The sequence below is a fragment of the Pavona decussata genome, unplaced genomic scaffold (genome assembly GCF_977016875.1).
Source record: "Pavona decussata unplaced genomic scaffold, jaPavDecu1.1 SCAFFOLD_51, whole genome shotgun sequence".
Lineage (NCBI taxonomy): Eukaryota > Metazoa > Cnidaria > Anthozoa > Scleractinia > Agariciidae > Pavona > Pavona decussata.
The window spans coordinates 5,396,920-5,422,500 of record NW_028145473.1 but is presented as its reverse complement, the minus strand read 5'-3'; the positions used below and the strand labels follow the sequence as shown (position 1 = coordinate 5,422,500).

General features: G+C 39.4%; 2 protein-coding genes and 1 pseudogene across 2 annotated transcripts; 1 reads left to right on the top strand and 2 right to left on the bottom strand.

Annotated features, from left to right (window-relative positions):
- Positions 1-150: 150 nt before the first annotated feature.
- LOC146481219 (uncharacterized) lies at positions 151-3,030 on the bottom strand. The gene is made up of 2 exons (XM_085108595.1): positions 2,647-3,030; positions 151-806 (listed from the first exon to the last, which is right to left on the bottom strand). The coding sequence occupies exons 1-2, from the start codon at positions 2,761-2,763 to the stop codon at positions 300-302; spliced, it is 624 nt and encodes a 207-aa protein (XP_084964721.1). The 5' UTR covers positions 2,764-3,030; the 3' UTR covers positions 151-299.
- A 2,773-nt stretch (positions 3,031-5,803) lies between these two features.
- On the bottom strand, positions 5,804-7,181 carry LOC146481218 (uncharacterized; annotated as a pseudogene).
- Positions 7,182-17,710: 10,529 nt separating this feature from the next.
- LOC146481217 (uncharacterized) lies at positions 17,711-19,432 on the top strand. The gene has a single exon (XM_085109020.1). It carries the CDS (start codon positions 17,711-17,713, stop codon positions 19,088-19,090), a length of 1,380 nt encoding a protein of 459 aa, XP_084965146.1. The 3' UTR covers positions 19,091-19,432.
- The last annotated feature ends 6,149 nt before the right edge of the window (positions 19,433-25,581 follow it).

Sequence of the window (25,581 nt, the reverse complement as noted above, 5' to 3'; positions counted from 1 at the left end):
AGGCACTTAGAGATACCCCCGGAGTCAACGAAGAAATAAGGCAAAGGCTAAAAGGACGGGGAGACAAATAACATTTAGCAAAGTCTTTATTAAGCAAAACAGAAATGAACAAGAACAACAAAATTGGCACAGCAACAAACTAGAGTAAAACGACGTCACTGTTCAAAATATAAATTACAGCAAAGGGATAAAAGGCCTAAGGCAACCCCGATTAAAGAAAACAATCAAACGTGTTTACAAGCAACTCAAACAGCTTCAGAAATGACAATGCACAAAAAATCGCGATTCACAGCTATTCCTTAACGCCTATAAATCCCACGACCTCGTCCGCGATTACAAGCCCTCGCAAAATGCCCAGGCAAGCCGCATCTGTAGCAAATAGGCTGACTGGGGGGATAAGGGCGTTGGCGCCTGAGCTGGCGAGAGCTGGGACGGCTAAATAGCGAAGGCTCCTCACGATGTATAGCTTTAAGGAGCGCTGATGATTCCTTGGCCACCTTCGCTCTGGTTGGATCACCCAAAAGGCCCAAGAGTAAACTCTGGTGTGCAGAAGGAGAGAGAGAGTTGGATCTCCCCTTTAACTTATCTAAAATTGCGGCATAGTAGTCTGCTTTCTCATGGGCGACAGATCTGGCCGCCCGCACCAGGGCCTCTACGTGGGCGGACGCCTCCCAAGGATCATAAACCGTTCCTGGCTTCTGAAGGGCATTACGTACAGATGAAAGGGCCGCTGTGACGGTGTTAGTACCCTGTTTCTCCTCCAGAACTTTAAGTTTATCTTCCAGGAGTTTAATGCGATCATCAGCCTAAGAGAGGTCGAAAAAGGAACACCTAGGGTTAAGCGAGGGCCCAGACAAAACGCGAGTAGTCCAGATATGTCTCTTCCCAACCAGATAAACAAACGCAAACGTTAAAATATAAGCCGTCCTAACCGACCTAACGATGATCTCTTAACTAAACAAACCGGGCGGTGAACTGAACAAAAACTTCTGTGTGGAACCAAAAAGCTGTTAAGGGTTGAACGATCCCGAAACACAAAGAAAAGATCGCTTAGAGACAAACAGCCCCGGAGCCGCGCGGACAGAAATCGTAAATACGAAAGCAAAAAGAGGGTCAGCCCTTGACTGATACAGCCTAAGGTGAAACACTAAGAAAGCTAAAATTTTAAACGAAATTCTTTCCAAAAACGTAGGCGGGGTCTGAATACCCGAGGGTCTAGGACCAAACGCACAAAATCCTATAAAACAGCGGGGTCCCGGAACCACGAAACCGTACCCTAAGGAAACGGGTTCCGAACGTCTAACAATAAACACAAAACTGTGTTTCTGAGGCCAAAGGATAGTCCCGTACGGTAAACAACAAACCCTGAGACTGGCCCCCGGAGCTAATAACGGTCCCCGGACCGTAATAACAAACCGCTTACAAAGCTGGCTCCCGGAGCAAAAAATACGGTCCCGGACCGTAAAGACTAAACTCCTTTAAAGCCGGCTCCCGGAGCCAAAACGGTCCCGGACCGTTAATAACAAACTCCTTTCAAATCTGGCTCCCGGAGCCAAAAACGGTCCCGGACCGTTAATAACAAACTCCTTTCAAAACTGGCTCCCGGAGCTAAAGACGGTCCCGGACCGTTAATAAGAAACTCCTTTCAAAACTGGCTCCCGGACCGTTAATAACAAACTCCTTTAAAAACTAGGCTCCCGGAGCTAAAAACGGTCCCGGACCGTTAATAAGAAACTCCTGTCAAAACTGGCTCCCGGAGCCAAAGCGGTCCCGGACCGTTAATAACAAACTCCTTTCAAAACTGGCTCCCGGAGCTAAAAACGGTCCCGGACCGTTAATAAGAAACTCCTTTCAAATCTGGCTCCCGGAGCCAAAACGGTCCCGGACCGTTAATAACAATCTTCTTACAAAACTGGCTCCCGGAGCCAAAAACGGTCCCGGACTGTTAATAACAAACTTCTTTGAAATCTGGCTCCCGGACCGTTAGTAACAATCTTCTCACAAAACTGGCTCCCGGAGCCAAAACGGTCCCGGACCGTTAATAACAAACTACTTTAAAATCTGGCTCCCGGAGCCAAAACGGTCCCGGACCGTTAATAGCAAACTTCTTTGAAATCTGGCTCCCGGAGCCAAAACGGTCCCGGACCGTTAATAACAAACTTCTTTAAAATCTGGCTCCCGGACCGTAGATCAATAAAAGATACATTACAACCTGGCTCCCGGAGCCAAAAAACCTAAGATATGCAACGGATTAAAAGCGGTTTCCGAAACGAGAGATAAAGTATGGGCTCCCGGAGCCCGCAAAACAAAACAGGCACAAACCGAAAACATAACTTAACAATACCAGAATAAAGGTCTACTCCTAAAGGTAAAACCTACGAACATAAAAAGGTCCTAAGAACTTGTAGAGATAACACCAGAGAAAACACAAGAAACAAGGGAACGAACGGTGACAAACAAGCATACCCAAGGGACACGTGGCACGTAAAAACCACCCAGATAACGAAACCGGCGAAAACAGGTAAGAATACCAAACTAACCGAAACGCCAAAGAAAAAACTATGATAAGACGGCCTACGACAGAAGACTAGCATACGAAAACAAGCCGAAACACGTACCACAAAGCGGAAGAGACAGAAAAAATACCTGATTAGGTTCCACCACGGGTTCTGCTGCCGGTCTTGGCGCAGGTTCCGCCGGGGGTTCTGGAGGCGGTTCTGGTGCTGGTGGCAACGCAGGTAAATCGCCCGCCGGCTCCGCCATGAAGAAAGAAACCACAGTTCAAGCGAAGAAAAGAAAAAAAAAAAAAAAAAAAAAAAAAAAAAAAAACGGGCTGGTGTTGGTTGACCGACTAGAAAAAACGAAACTCGGCCGTTCGTTTCGGCGGACGGCGCTGTGACAGAGTAAAATCAAAGCCACATGGCCTAGCTTATTAATAAGTAAAGCCCGAAATGCACTAATGCCATCCCCAGGGCCACGGAGCAATTTGAAAGGTCGTTTCATGATGCGCTAATTAATTATTCAGTGAGAATAGGAGCTGGTCATATTGTGAGTCATCGCAGAGGTCCTGGGTTCGAATCCCGTTCGAGCCTGATTTTTTTTAGGCTCTCTTTTTGCAACTGCTTAAGTTGCGTACTAACTGCGAGGATCTTTCTTCTATTTGATCTTTCATCCGCAGTTCAAAGTGTATGTTTCATGTATTTACATTCATGATAAATAATGTTGCGGTTCTTTAATAGTAATCTCGGATCTGTGCACTTGGCGGGTTTATGTTTTCTTCAATTGTTTTTCTTTTTTAATAATTTGTTTTCTTTCTATACAAAAATCTTGTCTTTCAAACGGTGCAATGTTTCGTAGCATCAAACATTGGGAAGCACTAGGGGTAAGTTCCTTTTAGCAAATCCGGATTCGGATTACAAAATCGAGATTTTAGGGATTCAGTTTACAAAATGAAACGCGAAATCCGAAATACGATTTTTCCTGCCGATTCCTAGTCCCCCTGCCTCGTCTCTAGTCTTCCGCGGAAATTGAAAACAAAATGGCGGGCATTCGAAGGCTGGCAATTTTCAATGCTTTACTTGATTTAGTCGACGACAATGGATACCAGCTCACAGAATCTATTAACAACGGCATTTTTCTGTTAATGTCAGTGTCGAACAAAAACAAAGAAAGGCAACCAGCTGTTAGAATTATTGGCTATGCCGAGAAAGTTGTCCCTAGTTACACAGATTCAGTTTTCCGATCTCATTCTCGCCTGCCAAGACAAAGTGCAGAAACGGTGACCAGGCTTCTTGGAGCTTGCCCTGGAATACCAACAGTGCACAGGAGAAGAAGACCACCAGTCAGTGTAAAAACAATTACTTTTAACTCTCTGGGTGCTGGGTAATCCAGAGTGTTTAAGATCGGTTTCTGATCGCTTTAATGTCACAAAATCTTCAGTATACCGCATTGTGAGGAGAGTTTGCAGTGCACTTGTCGACAATTGTGTGAAGACCTTCATTCGATGGCCACAAGAAGAACGAGCTGGAGAAATCATGCAGAAGTTTAAGCAAAATAACGGTTTGCCTCGGTGTCTTGGCATAGTCGATGGGACACATATTCCTACCAAGGCCCCCAGAGTGCATCCCGAACAGTATGTTAATCGTAAAAAATTCCACTCCCTTCAGCTGCAAGCTGTTTGCGACTGTGACAGACTTTTTAGGGATGTGTACTGTGCATTGCTAGGGTCAGTACACGACGCACGTGTTTTGCGAAATTCTCCGTTGCAGAAAGCCCCAGAAAACCATGAAAGTGACATGTTATACACCATTGGTGATAGGGCTTACCCACTAAAAACTTGGCTTATAGGTGGTTTTAAAGACAATGGTAGACTGAGTAGAGAGCAGCATCGTTTTAACTTTATTCTCTCCAGCAAATGATTAAAGGTGGAGCACACTGTTGGTCTCTTGAAGGGGAGGTTTCGTAAACTTAAGGTTTTGATGGATCTCGATTTAGTTGAAGACATCCACTTATAGTCATTGCTGCATGTGTTCTGCACAATTCCTGCATGTTGAACGAAGATGATGTAGATGATTTTCTAGATCCACAACATGAGGATGAAATCAATGGCTTTGAGAACATTTTTGGAGATCCCGAGGAGGCTGTGCAGAAAAGAGCGGAGATCATGGAAATGGTGTGTTAAATTTGTAATAATTCTCATGGTTATTCATGCATGATAAAAGCAATTTGCTTTTAAGAGATTCCCGAGAAGATATGAAGATATTATGCAAGAACAATTGAAAATTTTAAACTTCTGAAGGCAGGCTATTTTGTTCATAGATGATTGATCCTGTAACCTATCATCATTTGTAAATTTAATTTTATACCCAACAGCCTAAGGGCACTGTATAGGAAGGCCTCTGTTTGCAAGGTTATACAGTCGAACCCATATTAAGCAGCCACCTTTGGGGAATGGTAAATGGCCGCTTAACAGAGGCTGGCCACTTATTAAGTGCTTGTGAGAAATTAGCATAAGGCATGCTGGAAATAATTATCTCCTTTATTCCCATGAAAATAAAGAGATCATTACTTAGCTTAGTGACAACTGAATCAAGTCAAAAAGACAATATGTGTGTGTTTGAATGCCTTTATGCTATTATCTTCCAATCTCAAACTCTTATCTGTCATAAGGTTGTTGAAAGCAAGTGGCCGCTTAATAAAGGTAAAAACAATAGACGATATCCTCATCAGGAAATCCGAAGGGTGGCCATGGTTGTTTAATAAGGGTTTTATTTAGAATAATATCCTGGCAATATTTTCAGGACTTTGACAACTGGCCGCTCAATGAGGGGTGGCTGCTTAATGGGTGGCCGTTAAATACAGGTTCTAATGCAAAGCACTAGACATATGTTGCGGTACATTGCAGAGATATAAATAGCAAGAGTGCAATTTCAAATAAATAATTATGCTTGTACAAGAGAATTTCAATATAGCCTCCATCCGTTTGCACCAGCCCTCCCTCCCTTAATATGATCGGTCCCTTACGATTCAACAATTTCATTGTCACTCTTCACTCTTTACATGACCCACAGTGAGAGTAGAGAAAAATAAGCTTGAACGTATGAAATTGCAATAGCCTTGCAATATACTAATGTATACTACAACATCCCTAAATGCTCCACTCATGTTCAAGCAAGACAATTAATTATTTTAATTTATTTGTTTTAAATGAACTCAAAGTCTTACATGTAAAGTTGAGAGAAAATAGAAACTATTTAAAAGGAATCAATTTAAGATCTGAAGCAAAAAACTCAACTAAAGATTATTAAGTACAAATGTGTTGTGTACAATACATAATGCTAACAGGGTGCCCCATTTTTTTCAAAAAAGTAGCCCCTACTTAGAAATTTCTTCTCATATAGCTCCAACAGACGGTCAAACCTTCTCATTTTATCAGTGTGCATTTCTTTACACTTCCGCATTCGCTCCTCCTCCTTCTTTTTCATTTTTTCTCGATATTCTCTGATGACCTCTATAACATCTACTTTCCTTTCTTTTCGTTTTTTCCTTTCTTTTTTTAGGCTTTGTCGCCTCTTCATTTTCTTTTGTTAGATATTCTGCCAATGTTTTTGATGGAGAACGTTTTTTATTCCCTTCCATACTAGAGCATTCTGAGACTGGGGTCACAAATTGGCTTAGAGCAAAAATTTCCTCCACCTATTTGGTTATTATGGTCTACTGTATTTGTGTGTTTTTGCTTTAAGTTTTTTAAATTTCACTTCGCATTTTGTTGAGGAATAGTTGTAACCCTGCCAGACTATTTTTGTGAGATTTCTTCCCACACCATTCTCTTTTTCTGTTTTGGATCCCTCAAGTCGTGTTGGTGATCTTTATACAACTGACGAAGACAGAGTACTTCTTCACGGGTCCACTTTCCAGTGGACGTACGTTCAGCTTTTGGAGTGCTAACTGTCATTATTCCTATGGCGCTTGCATCAAGGGTTGAATTTGAGTCATCTAAAGCAGAAAAAAGAAAACTTAATGGTAAACAATTTTAAATAGGTACTCACGCGCTTATTGAGACATGACCAGACATCGCCAAATGTTCGTATAAAGTTATTTTAGGTAGGTTTTACTAATTGTATGAGAAAAGACTGAGAATATTCACTTTAAATCGAAATCGTAAATGAGAAAGCAGTCAAATAATTTCAGAGAGGTAGCTTCTTTCAAATTGTTTTGAGATTCGATCGATAGTTCATACCACGCATATATGCATAGTTTGGCCTGTCTTCTAATTTATTGGAAAACAAATTTAAAGGGCTATATATTCACAATGTGTTGAACTTCAGGCAAAATTCAATTAAGCGTAACGTAATCCAATAATAATAATAATAATAATAAGCTCTCGCTGTTGAGCTTAATTTAGAGATGAATTTTCAAATTACGATTTCAGAATAAACAATGACAAAATGGAATCAACTTTGGTAGCAACTAACATCTATACATAACGCGTACGAATTTCAATTCTAACTCCTGTAATTCCTCTCGCTCTTGTCGCATGTACGGCTACAGCATGTTTCTGTACTGGAATAAAAAGCACATACACCATTTCCAAGCTCGTAGAATCCGGGACCACGTCCAGAAAATTCCTTTAAACATCTTGGATTTTCGCATATCATAATTTCTGTACGACCTGGTGTCATGTAGGACGAACCTGCACGATAAGATGCACCACAGTAATAGCCCGCGTATAAGAACCTGAGTTTTAAGAACCTCTTAGGCTAAAATTTTCATTTTAAGCCCCCTCCACAAAAGAACCTATTTAGGCTAAAATTTTAAGTTAGGTTCTTATCAGTGGGGTTGCTGTGAAAGTGTATAGGTAGAAACTGCTGAATTAAGATCATCATCTATTTAAAAGTAACTCGACATTCCTTTTTTTCTTTCAAGCTTAAGTGCCATGTTGTATGTCTATTGTGTTTGCCATTAAACTGTATTATGAGATGATATTTATTATATATATAGTATATTTTATGAGTATATTTATAGTATATATATATGAACAGATGAAATTCATATGAAAATATAAGAACCTATTTTAAGAACCTTGGTAGCCTAAATTTGCTTTAAGTACCATTTATATAAGAACCTATTTAGGCTAAATTAGAAAATTCAGGTTCTTATACGTGGGCTATTACTGTATGTTATTTTCAGGGACTGAATAAATGAATGACAAGGAAATTTAACTAATTAAGACCAATTTCATTTCTATCCCACGGAAATACTCGTTTGAAAAGAACAGCACAACACGTACCTGTGGACGTCCGTTGGACGCCATGATGAATTTCCAAGGAGCATTGCGCGTTAGCGCGATGAAATGGATAAAGGAACGGAGAATCCGAATCCGGATTGAAATTGAATCCAAAAACCTCACTAGTGGGGGGTGGATTCCTTGCATTCGAATCGTATTTCAGATTCGGATAAATGGAACGGTGAATCAAAAATCGGATTGTGTGAATCCGAATCCGAATTTGCTGAAGGGGACGCACCTTAGTTAAAATGGGCCCTCTCTACCTAGTTATAAAGTCTTTTCAGTCGCTAACCATGTTGATTTTTTTTATTGTTAGGGAAAGTATGATTTGGAAAAAACTTATGTATGACGAAATTAATTAAGTGCCGTTTGTTAAAATGATCTTTATTCTTACTGAAACAATAGACAGAAAGTTCATGACTGCCTAGGGTATTCGAGTAATGTCCTGTTCGAGTCATCTTCAAATGTTAACAAAATCGGCGAATAAAATGATTGATTAAATGATTTCAGATAAAAGTTTAAACTTCCTTGCTGCATACAGCAGAGAGCATTTTTGGTCAATAGGAGTGGCTTTGTGAAGTTTTGGGGAAATTTAGGAATCCAAGTCGGCAGCACCAAGGGGGTCGCCTTTTGGAAATACCGATGTAATTATCACGTCAATTGACGTCATAACAATCCATTAAAGTCCTGAAAGGAAATATCTTTGGATGTGTTATTCACCAATTAAAAATTATACTTAAACTAACCCCAACCCCCTCCAAGGTGAAGTAAACTGAATAGAACAATATTCATATTTTTTTGATGTCAACGCAAACACCATTAGATTTCTCGAGTATTGCTCTTGATAACTTTTGAATCAATTCTTAGTATTTTCTGGGGTTTTGGAGATATCGAGAGTTCCAAGATGGCTACTGTAAAGACAAATCACATTATTGTCACATGATCTTTCGACATCATTCCACTTTCTGGACCGCAAAGGAAACAACTTGAGACATGATATATGCCTCCAAGTTTCATGGCCTCATCCCTAATTGCTTTGATGTTACGAGGGGTGGCCGCTTGAATCCCCGCCCTCCCTAAATAGGGTTATTACGATCAATTACAAGTTTTGCTCTTTTTCTTTCTCGCAGCAATGATGAACCTTTTATGTAACCATCGTCGGAGGACCAATCTATGCATCATGAAAAGTCTTTTCATCTCAATATTGTTAATGTGGAATGGCAAGGAAGGTGTCATCGCAAAGGAAGGTGAGAACAGATATTACACTTCTTCAACCATTTCTCATGCCAATCTTGCGTAAGAAATAACAACACAAACAGATTTAAACGTAACTCCTTGGTATAGTTAACGTACATTCGATCGAACTTTATATTGAGCATGGTGTTATCACATGCATCCATAAATTCAGTGATGTAAAAATGTTCAAGAACTATAATTTTGCAATTGCTTCATCAGATTGTGGTTCAGTGGTGAATAATACACTTCAGAGTCCTGGATACCCCAATGACTACCCGAGTGATATGCACTGCAAATACTCGGTTCCTATCCCTAAAGGGATGGCAATGAGAATTTACTTTCGAGATTTTTACCTGGAGGAATTTGCTTCATGCAAGTAAGTAATAAAATAACTTTTATTTGAATTCGGACAATTCTTTGTTACACGAATATATTGCCTTTTATGAAGAAATTGTAATTTATTAGTGTTTCAAAAGTGCATAGCTTATTCAACGGTTAGGAACAAGATCCGAAAACAAGCTCAAGCAGGGCTCAGCTCACGTTTAATGCTACTTAACTACTACTAAAACTACTACTACCACTGCTACTTATATTTATTGATAAACTTCAAAGAGTACATGGATATCTTGCACGGTAGAATACGATCTACTTAAACACTTTGCTGCTTTTTTTAGCATTAGCCACGTCTCACCAAATTGGTTGACCTTAACAGATGACCTTTATGGTGCTGAAAAGGAATCATTAATTGTTTCTAAAGTCGTATTTATTTTATTAATTTCGAATCCTTGATTATCGCCATCGGATAAACTTTAGACTGCGTTCATTATGTATGGCAGGGGTGGGGGGGGGGGGGTTAGGGGGAGATCTTAATAGTTTTGGGTGGTGAAACGGGAGATCTCAATTTTTTTACAGTGAAGAGGAGGGGGGTATTCAGTTTTATAAAAGACTTAAAGCCATGTCAAATGGAACATCAAAGTATTTTAATAACAGACAACCGAAATACAATCTTAAGCATATCACGATCAACAGTACTGGGAAACCACAAATGGTGGTCTACCAAACAACATAAATAAACAATTTGTTTATATCGCAGCTGTTATCTGTATAAGGTACTGTTACATTGTTCATAAGCTAAACTCTTCTTGGATGTCTTCTCCTTTGTCATCTCCACATGACTCTGCATCAGATGATTCTACAACTGTTGCACCAGGAGTTCCAAGTCGGCTGAGAATATACTCAACATGCTCAAGTGCCTCACCGCTAAAGACACCTGTCTCTTTAAGAAAAGTCAGGGCTTGGACTGGCTTTAAGATCTTCCTCTTTGCTTACCTTGACAGCAACTTGTTAAGCTGCCCCAAGTTCCGGGAGCACTATAGCAGCCTTTTCTTGTCCAAGCACATTATTCACTATTTCTGTGTATCTACGTTTTAGGCTGCATTGTTATTGTTTTTCAGATTTCCTTTTATTTTCCTTCTTCCGTCTCTTCCTGATAGCATTTTCATGGATATGGGCTCCCTCTCCAGACTACTGCAATTCAAGTACAAGAATGTCTTCGATACATCTTTACCCCAGAACAAGGAAAAGAAGATTTTCCGCGAGGTAGACGACGACCTACCACGGGCAAAGCTTAAAAAATAACTTTCTCTCAAGATCATTCATGTAGAAGATCCTGAGAGCATCCAGAATTTCTCTAATAAATATATTGTCGAAGAGAATTTTGTAAGGGCCTACCTGAGATCCAAAGACATTCGTGCAAACCAGCGGAAAAACATAAGGCGTTGCTCAGGAACAAAAGATACGAAGACCATAACTGGAAAGATTTGGTCTTACCGTGTGCGTTATAACTGATATGTAAACTTACAGTTGAGGAACTAGAAAAATATCTTAAACACCATACATTATCAGTGGAAGAAGTGAAAAATGACAAAATAACTAGGATAATGGCAAACATCATGCTACACAACAAAGATTCTGAAGGTATATAGTATAATTCTTTTCACCTGAATGACTATGAGGGATACACTGGCATCGAAGGAAGTGAAGAAGGTGGTGAGGATATGAAGTAGTCGCCTTTGTTGAATCTTGTGATGAAAGTGAAACAGACAAAGAGGATATTGGTGATGCTAAAAGTTATGAGGAGATGCCACCTGTAATCCCTGAGGCTGTGACTTCTCGATCAGGGAGGCACTGTAGGCACAGCACGTGGTATCAGGAAGACTGGATCACTTAAGGGTACCTGTGTTTATTTGAACAAGATTTGGGAGAGGGGGTGCATTAAAATTTATCTAAACATGAGGGGGGCTGCTAATTTTTTGCGGAGACACATTGGGGGGATCCAAAAAAGAAAAGAAGTCTTGAAAAGTTTTACCTGCCGTTTCCCCCCCCCCCCCCCCCCTTTCTCTGCCATACATAATGAACGCAACCTGGTCGTTTGGGTTTTTTGACAGATATGATTACTTGAAAATCTCTATTGAGAACGTGAAGGAGATTGGGTACTACTGTGGCGAGCTTATTGGGAAGACATTTGATGTACCTGGAAACTACGTGGTTTTGACATTCCACTCAGACTACGCGGATCAATACAGAGGATATTGGATATTCTTTACTGCGGTTCCATTTGGTAAGTACAATAAAAGTGCTATTGGGTATTTCATTGTTTTTCAACAAACAAATGCTGAAAGAATGTACATTTACTTTCCTGGATGGCGAATAATATTACGAGAACTCTCCAAAGTGGAAGCTATCGCGAATAAATCGATTGTTCTAATTGACATCGTTTTCAGCAAAGTTTGATTTTACGGTCATTGAAGAAACAAACTTTAAGTTCCAGCTTTACCAAATGGGATTAGCAGAATTTACTTGTCAAACCAAAGTTTAACCTGAAAACGTATAGAAAGCACTCTTTCACAGTGGCTGCTTCTGTACTTTGGAATCCACTACATAATATGCTTGTGCGTTCTACTTTTTGTAAGTGTCGGCCATCTTGTAGTCCAGAACATGCTTTGAAAACTTGAATTAATGTCCTTTCTTTCCATCCTTTACAATCTGCAAGCAGTGTTCGTAAACAACAGTGGATTCGTCCTTTTTCTCCTGTAAAACAGGTCTTGAAAAAATAAAATAAGTTTTCAACGATTGCATCGACATCAACAGCTTTTCCAGAGAAAGTCAATAAATTTGAGAAAGACAACAAGTTTAGAATAAGTTTAACTTTCTTGGCTCGCCTCGTGCACAGGCTTTGTTATCTCTCCCAGGTTTTGTTTGCTTCTGATAATGCCTAATAATTATAACCTTATTACAAAATATTTTCAACATTAACTAATCTCAAGTTTATGGAAATCATCATTTCGAGGGTTGCAAATGGCAGTTAGATACATTCGTTACAAAGATTGGAAAGTTTAATCTCAGTAAATGAGACAGAAGAGAAAAAAGTTCATCTTGTCATATGTATGTGACGGCAACTTCTGAGTTCCTGCCGGGAATCAGCAAAACCTTCGAAATAACCACTGACCTACCGCAAACAGGTGGCCAACTAAGTTCTATACTGGGTTCATATTTGACACGTGTCTTGCATGTCGCTAGGACCTGAAATGTCGAAAAATCAAAATGGCCGTGTGATATATCATGAATGTTTGACAATGTTAACCTCTCGTTGCTTTTCTATTTCCATTAGCTCCGCCCAAGGTTATTTTACCAGATCCATCTCCTGTTGTGCGCTCATTTCCAAGCTTCAAACTGCCATGGTCTGTCACTGGAACTCTTCCCATTTATACAGCCTTGATAATGAACTATACAGTACTGTTTAATGACACTAACGTGGAAGGACTCTTCAGATTAGTGAAAGGAAACTACAGCTTCGTGGCCATTAGCAAGCATGGAATTGACGTTAAAGAATATTCAGCAATTTTTATCGGTGAGGTTTTATTATGGCAGTAGTATTGATGATTAGAGAAAATCATATATTTCCAATAAAGCAACTTAAGACGCAAAATAACTCTAGAACTTGTGTGCCGTTTGTGATATTTGTTCTTTTTTTTCAAAATGTTTATCCAACATTAAACCTATTTAACATTTCTTTTCTTTTCTTTCTTTCTTTCTTTCTTTCTTTCTTTCTTTCTTTCTTCCTTCCTTCCTTCCTTCCTTCCTTCCTTCCTTCCTTCCTTCCTTCCTTCCTTCCTTCCTTCTTTCTTTTTTTCTTTCTTTACAATACTTCCACCTTCACTAAAGAACAGTAGATAATAAAATTAAAATAATCATAGTAAAATTAAAACTAGGAAGGTGAGGGACTGCACAGTAGAGCTAGGCTCCATTTTAAGTGCACCCATTTCTGATAGAAGTGAGACATTTCCTTAAGGAAGGTATATAAAGAAAACTACCCAGCAAAATAAATTTCAACCTTAGAATGACAGTAACAACAACTGTAATAACAAATTTTACATTGCTTGTGTTCTCTTTCAGATTGTGCACCTAAATGTTCTCACAGTTATTCAACTTTAGAAGGGAATAGTTTTTTCTGCAGGCAGAGCGCATCATCTGTTGATATTTTCAAATGTGCCCCGACAATTACAACGTCCATGTAAGGCCATCCGATAGTGCGTCGGTTTATTTTAGTCGATCATCTTTTTCCATGTCGACATTAGGGGGCCAATACTGGATTATAGGTAGGTAAATTGTGATCAACCTGGTAAGTATACTCCTAAATAGGACTATTTAAGAGCGACTTTCCACAAATATCGACCGAAATCAACTTTTGGTGGCACAAGTCAAAAAACCGATTTCGCTCATATTTTGCTCATAGGTAGGCCTTAGTAACAAACAAAACGGGCTGTAGTTAGTTTTTCCAAATACGGCTTCCTTACGCGTAAACAAGCGAAAAACGATTTTCAGTTCAGTTAAGTTCAAAATTCGCTTCCGGCCGGGCGGAATTTTCCTTAACTTTGGCCGGTCGCGTATCAATCCACAGCCAGTCACGGATCATGAAATCTCATCTATTGCTTTTGTAGGCCTTCTTCTTCTGTTCTACAGAAAAACATTCAAAACTTAGGTTACTTTTATGCCCGAAACAGATCTAGAACAACATGCGATAAATGCAAATTTTTAACAACCAACTTTTTGAACTAAACTACCGGCAATTTTACCCATGGGCGATAACTTAGATTATCATAAAATGACTTTCTATGGCTTCACTGTGTACTTATCAATCATAACATCAAAAGAAACCTTTGGGTAAATTATTTTAAGTGACTCGCAGGGCCTCGAATTTATCACCTACCCTGTCGAAAATCTGGCGTTTGCATTGTAAACAATGGCGTGACATAGCCGGTGACCGCGAACTACGAAAGCCAAAAGAGAATAAAAAACGTTCGTCAATTTGAGACACAAAGGTACGGAAACTAAGCTGATAGCTTAATGAAAAATCCAACATAAGTTTTGGCCATCTTCTTCATCTATTCCCGCTCGATAAACATATTAGTGTGTCGACATCGAGGTTTTCAGTTTTTCATGATCATTTCATACATGTTTTAACAACAATTTAGCATCGAACTCTTCATTAACCCGCACTCGGGTTATTTCTGTACTCTCACCCTCTGAGTAACAAAACAATCCAGTTTACGAATTAATAAACATTTCTCTCTTTTAAAAAACAACAACAACAACAACTTGCAAGCTACACTGTCAAGTGACAACCATGAACCGGAAGTGTCACCATAAAGATTTGTTTGCTTCAATGTCTCAATGTATCAGTTTCAATGTATGTTTTAATGGGGATAAAGACGATTTTAAGTGACTAGTTTTCGTAACTAATGTCCGTTTTCTTCCATACTTTCGCAAACAGAATAAGTACTCAGAAACGGGCACATTATATTCGAAGTCCAACAAAGCATAACATCACCATTTAAATGCCGTCAAATTTGGTCGGTACGTTTGTTAATTAAGTCCCACACCTGATAAAAGGAAAGGAGTTCTTTCTGGAGAGAAACGAAAAAGAACTAAAGCAGAACATTGTGTTAACAATATTAAATCACGAAGTAGCAATAAGGACATGCTACGGCTTCTACATTCGGTATTTCTGTGTCTACCTTCTCTCCAGGAATACCGTTAACTGCCGCTTATAAGCACTGGAGCCCGTTTCTCAAAAGTCCCGGAAACTTACCGGGCCCGATAAGTGTCTTTGGTAATAAATGTTTCTCAACAGCTAAGCCCCAATCGTCATTGTCTTGATGTTTTCTGGCGTTGAAACTATGGCCCTCGTTCCCTACATCTTGAAAACCATAACATGACTTGTGCTGGTCAATATTCTTTGTACAGGACACACTGAGGACAGCAGAGGTACTATCTCGCTGGACCTTGTTCTGTCTCTACGAGCAAACGAGCATGGCCCACCAACTATCGACTTAAACGAACAGCAAACTTCCATGTCCGCCGTTTTGTTTACAGTTCGTTAATGTTTCTCTGGTGTAATAATTATAATTCAATTTATTCATAGGTCCACTGAAAACTGCGACGTTCAAAAATCTAATTAGTTAATTACGTTCATCTTCACACAAAGAATATTTCAGGATCAAAAAGCGCAACAAAATAACATTATTAATAACACCAGTATTGACCACTATCTTGGTTTCATTAAATTTGTTACGGTTTTTATTGTTATTACTTTTTCCCTTAGAAACGTTCAAATTCTGTCTTGTTTTTTGTTGTTGTTGTTGTTGTCGTTGTGTGTGCGTGTGCTTTCTTTTGCAATCTATAATTCACTAATCACGAGCTCTCATTTTTAGATGTATGAAGATTGGAAAACTCTATGGACAATGTTTTTAAAAACCGGTGAGGGTAAAAGGCGGCATGGGCCTGCGGCATTGCATAATTATGCGAAATACGATACTTGCCGAATGACTTAAAGAAATAAATTAACTAAAGAGCGCGTCCTGTTTTCGCGCCAATTTTATAATTTTAGATGTTGTGGACTACAAGCTGAATATTGAACAGCAACAACAATTTATTATGAGAAAAGACAACTTACAATGTTATAACCCACAATTAGCAAGGGCTATTCGAGGCATTTACAGTTGTTTGCACGCTCAAAAGGAACAGAAAATTAACAGCACAAAAATAGAAATGATTCATTAAACAAAGAGAAAGAGAATTAAATAAGAAAATAAATGAATAAATAAAACACCTAAATGACTAATTATTATTTAGATAGTTAAATGCAAGTTAACTAAGTAGTGACATAAGATTGATACGAGTTTTCAAATAAGAAAATAAATGAATAAATAAAACACCTAAATGAAAAAACAACTAGACGACAGAAAGAGCATTAGAAAATACAAGGCTGGGATAAATCATGTCGATCGCTGGTTAGGGAGGAGTGAGGGTAAAGAAAGCCATGAATTTTCGTAGCCAAGGGACTGAGTAAATTAAAGTTTCATGTTCGCTTTTCACCTTTTGACTTCCACGTAATTGACAAGTTCAACTTGCGTACGTATCTCGTCGATAATGTAACGTATTTTACCTCTGTAAATATGTAGTTCTTCAAGTTCCTAAACCAGCCGTCTGCCAAATATACACACCCTGTGCTTGAAAAACGGTTTTTTTTCTTGGCGAGGGGGATGGGGAGGGGAGGGAGGTTCCTTGGGCGTGAGAACTCGCGGACGTTTAGAACACAGCTTAATGCCCTTTTTTTCAACAGTCACTTCATATTTTCTACTGTACGACACTTTTCTTTGCAAATATCAAAAACGAAGTGGACAGTTACTATAGTGTTTCCTAACTACAGAAAAAGGCTAACATTAATGGTTGGAGGTTCCATTTTTAAACTGCCGAAATGGGGTTTCTTCTAACGGCCGAAGCATTTCCAATTTTCAAGCTTATCTAAATTTAACTAGTGCATTATGAAGAAGATGGATGTGTTTATATTTTGTAAACATTTCATGAATGGAGGACATCGTGTTTCTTTCTACGAGCGAGATGAAAATGAGTAATTTTCAGTCAGTTTCGTGACCGAAAGGACGCTAATTTGCCTTATTTCAAATTTTGCCCGATTTCGAGAAAAATAACACGCTGATGAAACTTTTAACGTTATTTTTGAAAATACTCTACTATAGAGATTACATGGGCAAAATATGAAGAAATTCGAAATTTCACGACTGACGCCCGATTTTTGATAATTAGAGAAATCGGCTCTTAAATTAAAAAATTGGCTATAAATATTTGTGATTTGAAACGGCGGGCGAAGAAAGCGCTTTCGGTGGGTAGGTCACAGGTCAAGTTGTAAGTTGTAAGTTTCATTGACCCGACCGGCGGGGGAGGGTAGCGGGGTATTTTTCCTCACGACCCACATATTTTAGTACACGTTAACACAACTATAGCTCGTTATATCTATGAAATAAAATTATGGGATAATAATGTGGAATTAGATAACAAATGCGATACGTGCCGTGGCACCGGTAACTATAGACCACTACATAATGTTTCAACGCTTTAATACCCGAGCCGAGGTCTCTTCCAAACTGACTTTACGAAGAACTGAAACGAGACCCAACGCCATCACTTCAACGTAAACTCAACAGTAAACTACTTGACCTTAAGAAAACTGACGTTATTGACATACAACGTTACAACAGACTGAGGTGCCGCGTACCGCAACCACCTAAACTCTACGGACTACCGAAAATACACAAACTTAACATACCCATGCGACCCATAGTCTCGTTCTGTGGGTCCCCGACTTACGAACTATCCAAATACTTGACTACTATACTGAAACCGTTGACAAACGAATCCCGACACAAACTGCAGTCTACCGAGACCTTTATTGACGCCATCAAGACGGTACAAATACCTGACGACCACAAACTTGTGTCTTTTGATGTGAAATCACTGTTCACTAGTATTCCACTTCAACTGGCTCTAGACTGTACTGCTACCGCCATCGAGAACTCCACGACAAAACTGCCACTGCCCACAGATGACTTAATGGACTTACTGAACCTCTGCTTAACGTCCACGTACTTCCAGTACAACGGAAAGCACTACAAACAGTTACACGGAACAGCTATGGGCTCACCAGTTTCTGTTGTTGTAGCAGAAATTGTCATGCAGAACATCGAGGAACAAGCCCTAGCAACCTACAAACGGACACTACCGCTCTGGTTACGGTACGTAGACGACACCTTTACAGCAGTACACAAAGACGAAATTGACGATTTCCACGAACACCTTAACAGACAGAACGATGACATACAATTTACTAAGGAGATCGAAGAAAATGGTAAAATACCTTTTCTAGACTGCTTAGTTACCCGTAACAACAACGACAACAAACTAAGTACTACGGTTTACAGGAAACCAACACATACTGACAGACTACTGGACCAGTCATCCTACAACCCTACTTCTCACAAAGCAACGACTATACAGACCTTAACAAGGCGAGCTCAACTGGTTTGTGACTCACCTGACAGACTCGCAGACGAAAACAACTACTTAGACAACGTTTTCAACAAGAACAACTACAACAAGGACTTTGTTAGACGTAACACTTACAAGAACACTGAACCTAACGTCACAAACAACGACGCTACTCTCGTAACTACTGTAACTATACCTTACGTAAGGGGCACTTCTGAGACTATCGCACGGATTCTACAACCTTACAATATCCGTGTAGCTCACAAACCTATAACCACTTTACGACAACTACTGACGAAAGTAAAGGACAAAGACGAACCTAACCGCAGACAGGGAGCAGTTTACAAGATCAAATGCTGCGACTGCCAGGCCACTTATATTGGTGAGACCGGCAGAAATTTAAACGTACGACTGACTGAACACAAACGAGCAACTAGAAATGGTGATATCAACAATCACATTGCTGAGCACCATTTACAAACGAACCACAGAATCGACTGGGACTCTGCCAAGTGCATTACCTACTGTACAAATTACTATCAACGACTCACTCTGGAAAGCTGGTTTACTAACTTAGAACAAACGCCACTCAACCGTTGCCTACAACTACCTGCACCACACAAACGACTTATTGACAATAACAACGAAACAAACAAACAATAGACATTTTACTAACAATAGACCCACGGACTTTTTGACTAACAAAAGACGGATCGAAACGCACCAATCACTTTTTACAGTCTTCACAGCCAATAACATCACGGCTTACTGACAAACGACCAATAACATCTGGACTTCGTTGACCAATCAGGTTAACAACCAGAGACGTATATATACCACCTACTGACGTTCCACAATTAACTTGACTCTGAAGATGACTTCCACTCAGGTTGTCGAAACGTCAGTCAAAGTCACCACAAACAGTCCTTCTCAGGACTACACTCACCCGGATGATCATAATTTACGTACTTATGACATGACTCCTGGGTTCAAACCATTTACAATTTTTCGGGAAAAGGTAACATATACTTTTAATATTTCTTCGTTTTTCCTTTAACGAGACGTATATTAACATGATGAAGGAGATTTTTTTTTTTTCCAGAAAAGGCGATTAACCATCTGCGAACGATCGTACGCGTCCGAGAACAGGCCGCTCAACGTCTACATTATTTTTCAAAATTACGGAGAAACCTAAGGCGTTCAACCAGCCAATCTTTAGAACGTGTTTACGTATTAAAGGAAGGTACTATATACTAGAAAATTCCTTGCTCCCGCCCTTCTGAGGTAAGTTATTGTGATAAATGCAAAAAGTGTCCGAGTATAGGCAAATGTACTCATAGTTCCTTGAATGTGACAACAATAAACAGTATTCCAGTCATCGATTTCTTCACCCTCACTTCTTCCTAACCACCGATCAGACATGTTCTATCCCAGCTGCAAGCTTGTACTTTCTAATCAGTTCATCTGTTACATTTTCTGCAACATCGAAAAAGCTAATGCTCTTATATTATAACTGACGCCAAAAAGAGACGCACTCTTCAGTTAATTTATTTCTTTGAGTCATTTCGCAAGTATCGTATTTCGCATAATTATGCCATGCCGCAGGTCATGCCACATGCCATTCCGCAATTCATACTCATCAGTGCCGCCTTTTATCCTCACCGTTTAAAAACGGGGATGGACCCTTTCTGCTATTTCTCTTCCCTTTCTTTATTTACAGGGATCTCAAAAGTACTTCTTACGTATATTTCATGCAAACGATGCAGTTTAACATAACAGTCGAAACTTTTAGTCAGATTAATGTAGCTCAAATCTGCTGCGTTTAACCTATTTCTAGTTCAATTTATCCATGGCAGTGATAAGAAAGAGGAAAAGAAATTTTCCAATTATTTGTTTTAACACGATAATAGTCAGCCACAATATAAACGAATTGGACTCCGCATCCGAGCGAACGGATACTCTGGAATTTCCATCTATAAAAAGCAGCCACAATACATATTGGTCAGTAACGCTACCGAACTTTCGATCCAAAGATCTTTCTACTGCGAATGAAAAATGCTTCCTTTCAAAAACGCCGCCTCATTTTTTTCTAAAAAGGAAAACTGTTTGTATCCGTGACAGTGTGTCACGCCATCTTGTTTGCGCTTCGATCGCCAAATCTCAAGAAAATGCTGATAAATTTGAAGCCTAGTGGGTCATTTATTTTCATTTACCCAGAGCTTTGTTTTTATATTATGATAAATAGGTATACAGTGAAGCCATAGAAAGTCATTATAGCGAAATCTAAGTTATCGCCCATGGGTAAAATTGGCAATGTTTTAGTGCTAAAATGTGGTTGCTTAAAATCTGCATTTATAGCATGTTCATCTAAACCCATTTCGGACGTAAAAATAACTTAGGTTTTAAATGTTTTCCCGTGAAACAGAAGAGGAAGACCTAATAAAGCAATAAATGCCATTTGAAGGTTAGTAACAGTCAGCGGATTGATACGCAAGCCGTCGAAAGTTAAGGAAAATTCCATCCCGCCGATAGCGCACTTTGAGCTCAACTGAGACAAAATCGTTTTTCGCATATTTACTCAAAAGCAAGCGGTATTTGGAAAAACTAACTACAGCTCAGTTTTTTCTCAATAGGGACTACCTATGAGCAAAATATGAACGAAATCGATTTTTTGACTTGTGCCACCACTTGGTCGATGTTTGTGGAAAGCTGCTCTTAAGACGACATCGACAGACATTTCCACAACCTGATCATGAGTGGAAGTCATCTTCAGAGTCAAGTAAATTGTGGATCATCAAAAGATGTTATCAATCTCCCTGATTGTGGACTTTTTCTGTTCAACATGTTATTGGTTAGCCTGCGAACGGCAGACGTATTTCCGGTCGTACCTCTGAAGGTACTACCGGAAATACGTCTGCTGTTCGCGGGCTAGTTATTGGTCGCCTATCAGCTAATCGTGATGTTATCGGTTGCCAAGACTGTAAAAGGTGATTGGAGCGTTCCTCGATTTGTCTTTCCTACCCTTCTCCTAGTGGTTCCGTGGCTACCCCAGCGATAGGCGACAAGTTGTACAAATAAACCCATCGACATCGGAGCTCCTACCAGTGGTCAGTGGTGTGCCTCAGGGAAGTATACGTCCCTTCAGTAGCTCTCAAAGTTACGTTGATGATACGAAACTCATCTTTTCCTTTCAAGTGAAAGACAAGCCAGACGCTATTACCGTTATGCAAAACGACCTACTTCAGATAAGTAAATGGTGCTCCAACAACTTCTTGCTACTTAACCCTGGCAAAACTAAACTGATGGTGTTCGGAAGCAAGCAGTCACGCTCAAAACTTGACAATTTCTGTGTTCCATTTATGGGAAGGGACCTTGTTCCCGAACACACTACCAAAGACCTTGGCGTCACTTTGGACTCTAATTTGACCTTTGGTGAACACGTCATTGAGACTGTCTCCTCATGTATGTCTCTCCTCGGAAAAATTAGTCGAACCAAGCATACATTCGATAAACGCACTCTCTTAACAATTATAAACACGCAAGCATTAAGCAAAATATTCTATCGTTCAAATGTGTGGGCAAACACATCTTAATGTAACATTAAGAATTTACGAACCGTTCAGAACTTTGCGTGCCACATTGTGAACAACCCGTGCAAATATGATCATGTCACGCCGATCCTTAAGGAGCTCAACTGGCTCCCTGTGGAAAGCCAGCTTTCTCATTGCAGTGCCACAATGGCCTTTAAGTGCTTAAAAAACTGTGCCCCTGTATACCTGTCATCTAAGTTCATCAAACGTGCAGAGATCAGTGGCTGTAATACCAGGAGCTCTCAAAATCCGAACATACCGCTTTTTTAAAGCTGCAACCGGCCAGAGAACTTTTTATTATAGAACTGTAAATATATGGAACTCCCTAGACGGCTCCCTTAAACTTTCTGAATCCGTATCTGTTGTTAAATACCGTCTTAGATGTAAACTCAGCAAAGGATTCTATAATTCTTAAGTACATAATTAATGCCTTACTATATCCAACAGTAGTTTTTGAAAATAGTTTATATATTTTTTTCGATTCTGTTTTTATTACATTGTATATTGTATCATTTTTTAGATTAGTGCATTGTCTTTGAAAAGCCTCTCGGGGAAAGTCAATAAAGTATGTTATGTTGGGTTATGTTTTGTTCGTCAAATTTCCGTCGGTCTATTGTTAGTGAAATAAGTGGCTTTGTCTATAGTTTATTTTTATTGCTGGTGTCATAAATAAGTCAGACAAACAATAGACAAATTTACTAACAATAGACCAACGGCTGTACTTATGACTAACAAAAGACGGATCGAAACGCACCAATCACCTTTTATATTTTCACGGCCAATAGCATCACGGCTTACTGACAAACGACCAATAACATCTCGATGTCATTGACCAATAAGGTCAACAACCAGAGACATTTATACCATCTACCTACCATCCATATTTTACTTGACTCTTAAGATGACCCGCTCAGGTTGTCGAAACGTTAGTCAATGTCACCTCAAACAGTCCTTCTCAGGACTACACCCATCCGGATGATCATAATTTACATACTTATAATTAGTCGTTCGTAAGGTGTAGGTAGTTGATGGCACCACCACCCTACCGTTCCCTTCCCCCTTCTCGAAAACCAGCAAAAGAAGATGAAAAGAACCTGGTCTATGTAGGTTTTAAAATGGCACATGCAACCCTACCGTTTAAAGCAGATAAGAAACCTCTACGCAAATTTACCTTTCAACTCCCCATCACATTCCCAGCTGAGACAAAATAAAAATAAAAGAACAGTAGTAACTTAATCCTTAGCTGAATGAGTAGCTCAAAATAGTGTACAACGCTAATAAACGTGCGGCCCTCTACTCGCCTAACTATCGATAATGGAAAAGCAAATACTAATAATACAGCTTAAGTATCTAAGAAAAAATACAACGTTCCGCAGGTATATAAGTTTCAACGCTATTTTTTTCCTTCCTAACGACGTGTATGACTAACCTGGAAGAGTTTTAAGTTAAAACAAGTGAAAGGCTGTCAAACCATTTTGACACTGTCTATGTTCACACCCTTTAAATTTACAACTATAAACATACCTCAAGTTGATGCAAACCATTATGGTCTTAGGTGGAGTAAATCAGTTTATAGCCAGGCATCGATCATCGCACAAGGAACCTGTGAAAACTGCAACCTCATCAAGCAAACCGATATTGGTTTTTAGGCTTATACTTAGCTGCAGCAACGGCAGCATTAAATTAGCCAATTATTTGTCCAGAAACGCTATTTCGCACCTACCAGGCGGCGTTTTTTCCAGTCTGATTAATCTGAATCTGCTGTAGGTTAAGACAAACCCTTTAATCAAATAAAAATAGCTTCAGCATGCGAAGAAATGTCGGTACTGTTTATGTTCTGTTTAAAAACAGTTGATACATTACCAGGACAATAATGATCTCTCAACAGATATTGCAGTTACCATAAAGGAAGCCCAGTAGTAATAAGACCGCTCTTATGTACGTTCAGAGCGACATCGTTGAGGCTATTGTTCGTCACAGTTCTGCAATTATTTTACTCCTAGATCTCTGACCGTGGGCATTTTGCAAAAGTTAATAGTTTCCTTCAATTTCCCTCAGAGTTAATATTTTCCTTCAATTTCGTGAGCCCCTAGGTCCTTGTTTTCGTCTGTTTTAGGACCCGCTCTACATCTCTCCTAAAAAATACTATTAATACTATTATTTTTTCACAGGGCTTTCTCAAACAACGCTATTTCGCACCTACCAGAAGGCGTGTTTTCCGGTCTGATCAATCTGGAATTTCTGTAAGTTAAAATAAACACTTGAATCAAGAAAAGTAACTTGAATATGTAAAGACATGTCTATATTGTGATAAATTACGTGGGCACTAAGGTAACTCTTCACCCTATCTAGACGGGGCTTTTGTTCTGTATTTTCGGACCAGGAAGGAGGGGGAAGTGGCGTTGGTGTGGGCGAAGTCCGCCCTTCTCCCCTCCATATTTCGCGACTATAAAAGCTGTGACAGTGAGGCTTGGAGGATTGATGGTACTTTAAAAGATGTTTCCGTTTGGGACCGCGACGAAAAGCGGTCACGTCGTATGACGCGGTAATAACGTCAGGATTACCAAATGGCGGCACGCTTGAATCCGCCATCTTGATTTCCTGGATTTCCCCAAACTTCAGGTTAGCACCGAAATTAAGCGAAAAATAATAAAAACTAATAAAGGAACACTAATTTGAGCTAAAAACACAACAGTTACTGTAAGAAAACTAATTTCTCTTTATTCCAATAAGGCTGTCAGAAATTGGTTGCCAGAAAACCCTATCTAGACCGGTTGAAACTATTTTCACAACGATATGGCTGAGGCTGTTATTCATCACAGTTCTGCGATTCTTTTACTGCTCGATCTCTGACCTTGGACATTGCGAAAGTAAACAGTAATTCTCCTGCTTGTCCTTTTTCTTCAATTTTGTGAGCCTCAAGGTTCTTATTTTGGTTCGTTGCTGCGCCCACTCTACATCTCCTCTAAGTGATCGTGCCTCACTTCTAGCAACTATCCATTTAAACCAGCGTAAGCATAAATAAATAAATTGCTACTATTTTTCAGTCATTTAACTTCCAACGCTAGTTCGCACCTACCAGAAGGCGTGTTTTCCAGTCTGATCAATCTGAAAAAATTTTCAGTTAAGGCAAGCCCCTGAATAAAGGAAAAGAGACTTCAACACGGAAAGACATGTCTACAATGTTTATATTCTGTTTAAAAACAGCTGATATGTTACGTAGGTCAGAATGGCCTTTAAACAGATTTTTCAATTACTGTAAAGGAAGCCCCATACCACTGAGGTAACTCTTTTCATCAAATGTACGCCGCTAGAATAAAATATCTTTTTGACGTTTGAGAGTTTAAGACATTATTTCGAGATAATTGATATTATTTTTAGTTACCTTCGCAAAAAATACAATTTAACTGCAGGTTGAAAACGTGGTGCAGTATGAGAGATTGAAATTTTTATTTCAAAAGATCTTCTCCAATGTCACTGCAACTGCTGGGAGTCTCCTTGTCAGCCCATGTTTCTGCCGAACAATGATTGCTATAAACCAACGTTTTACAAGTTGCACGCTAT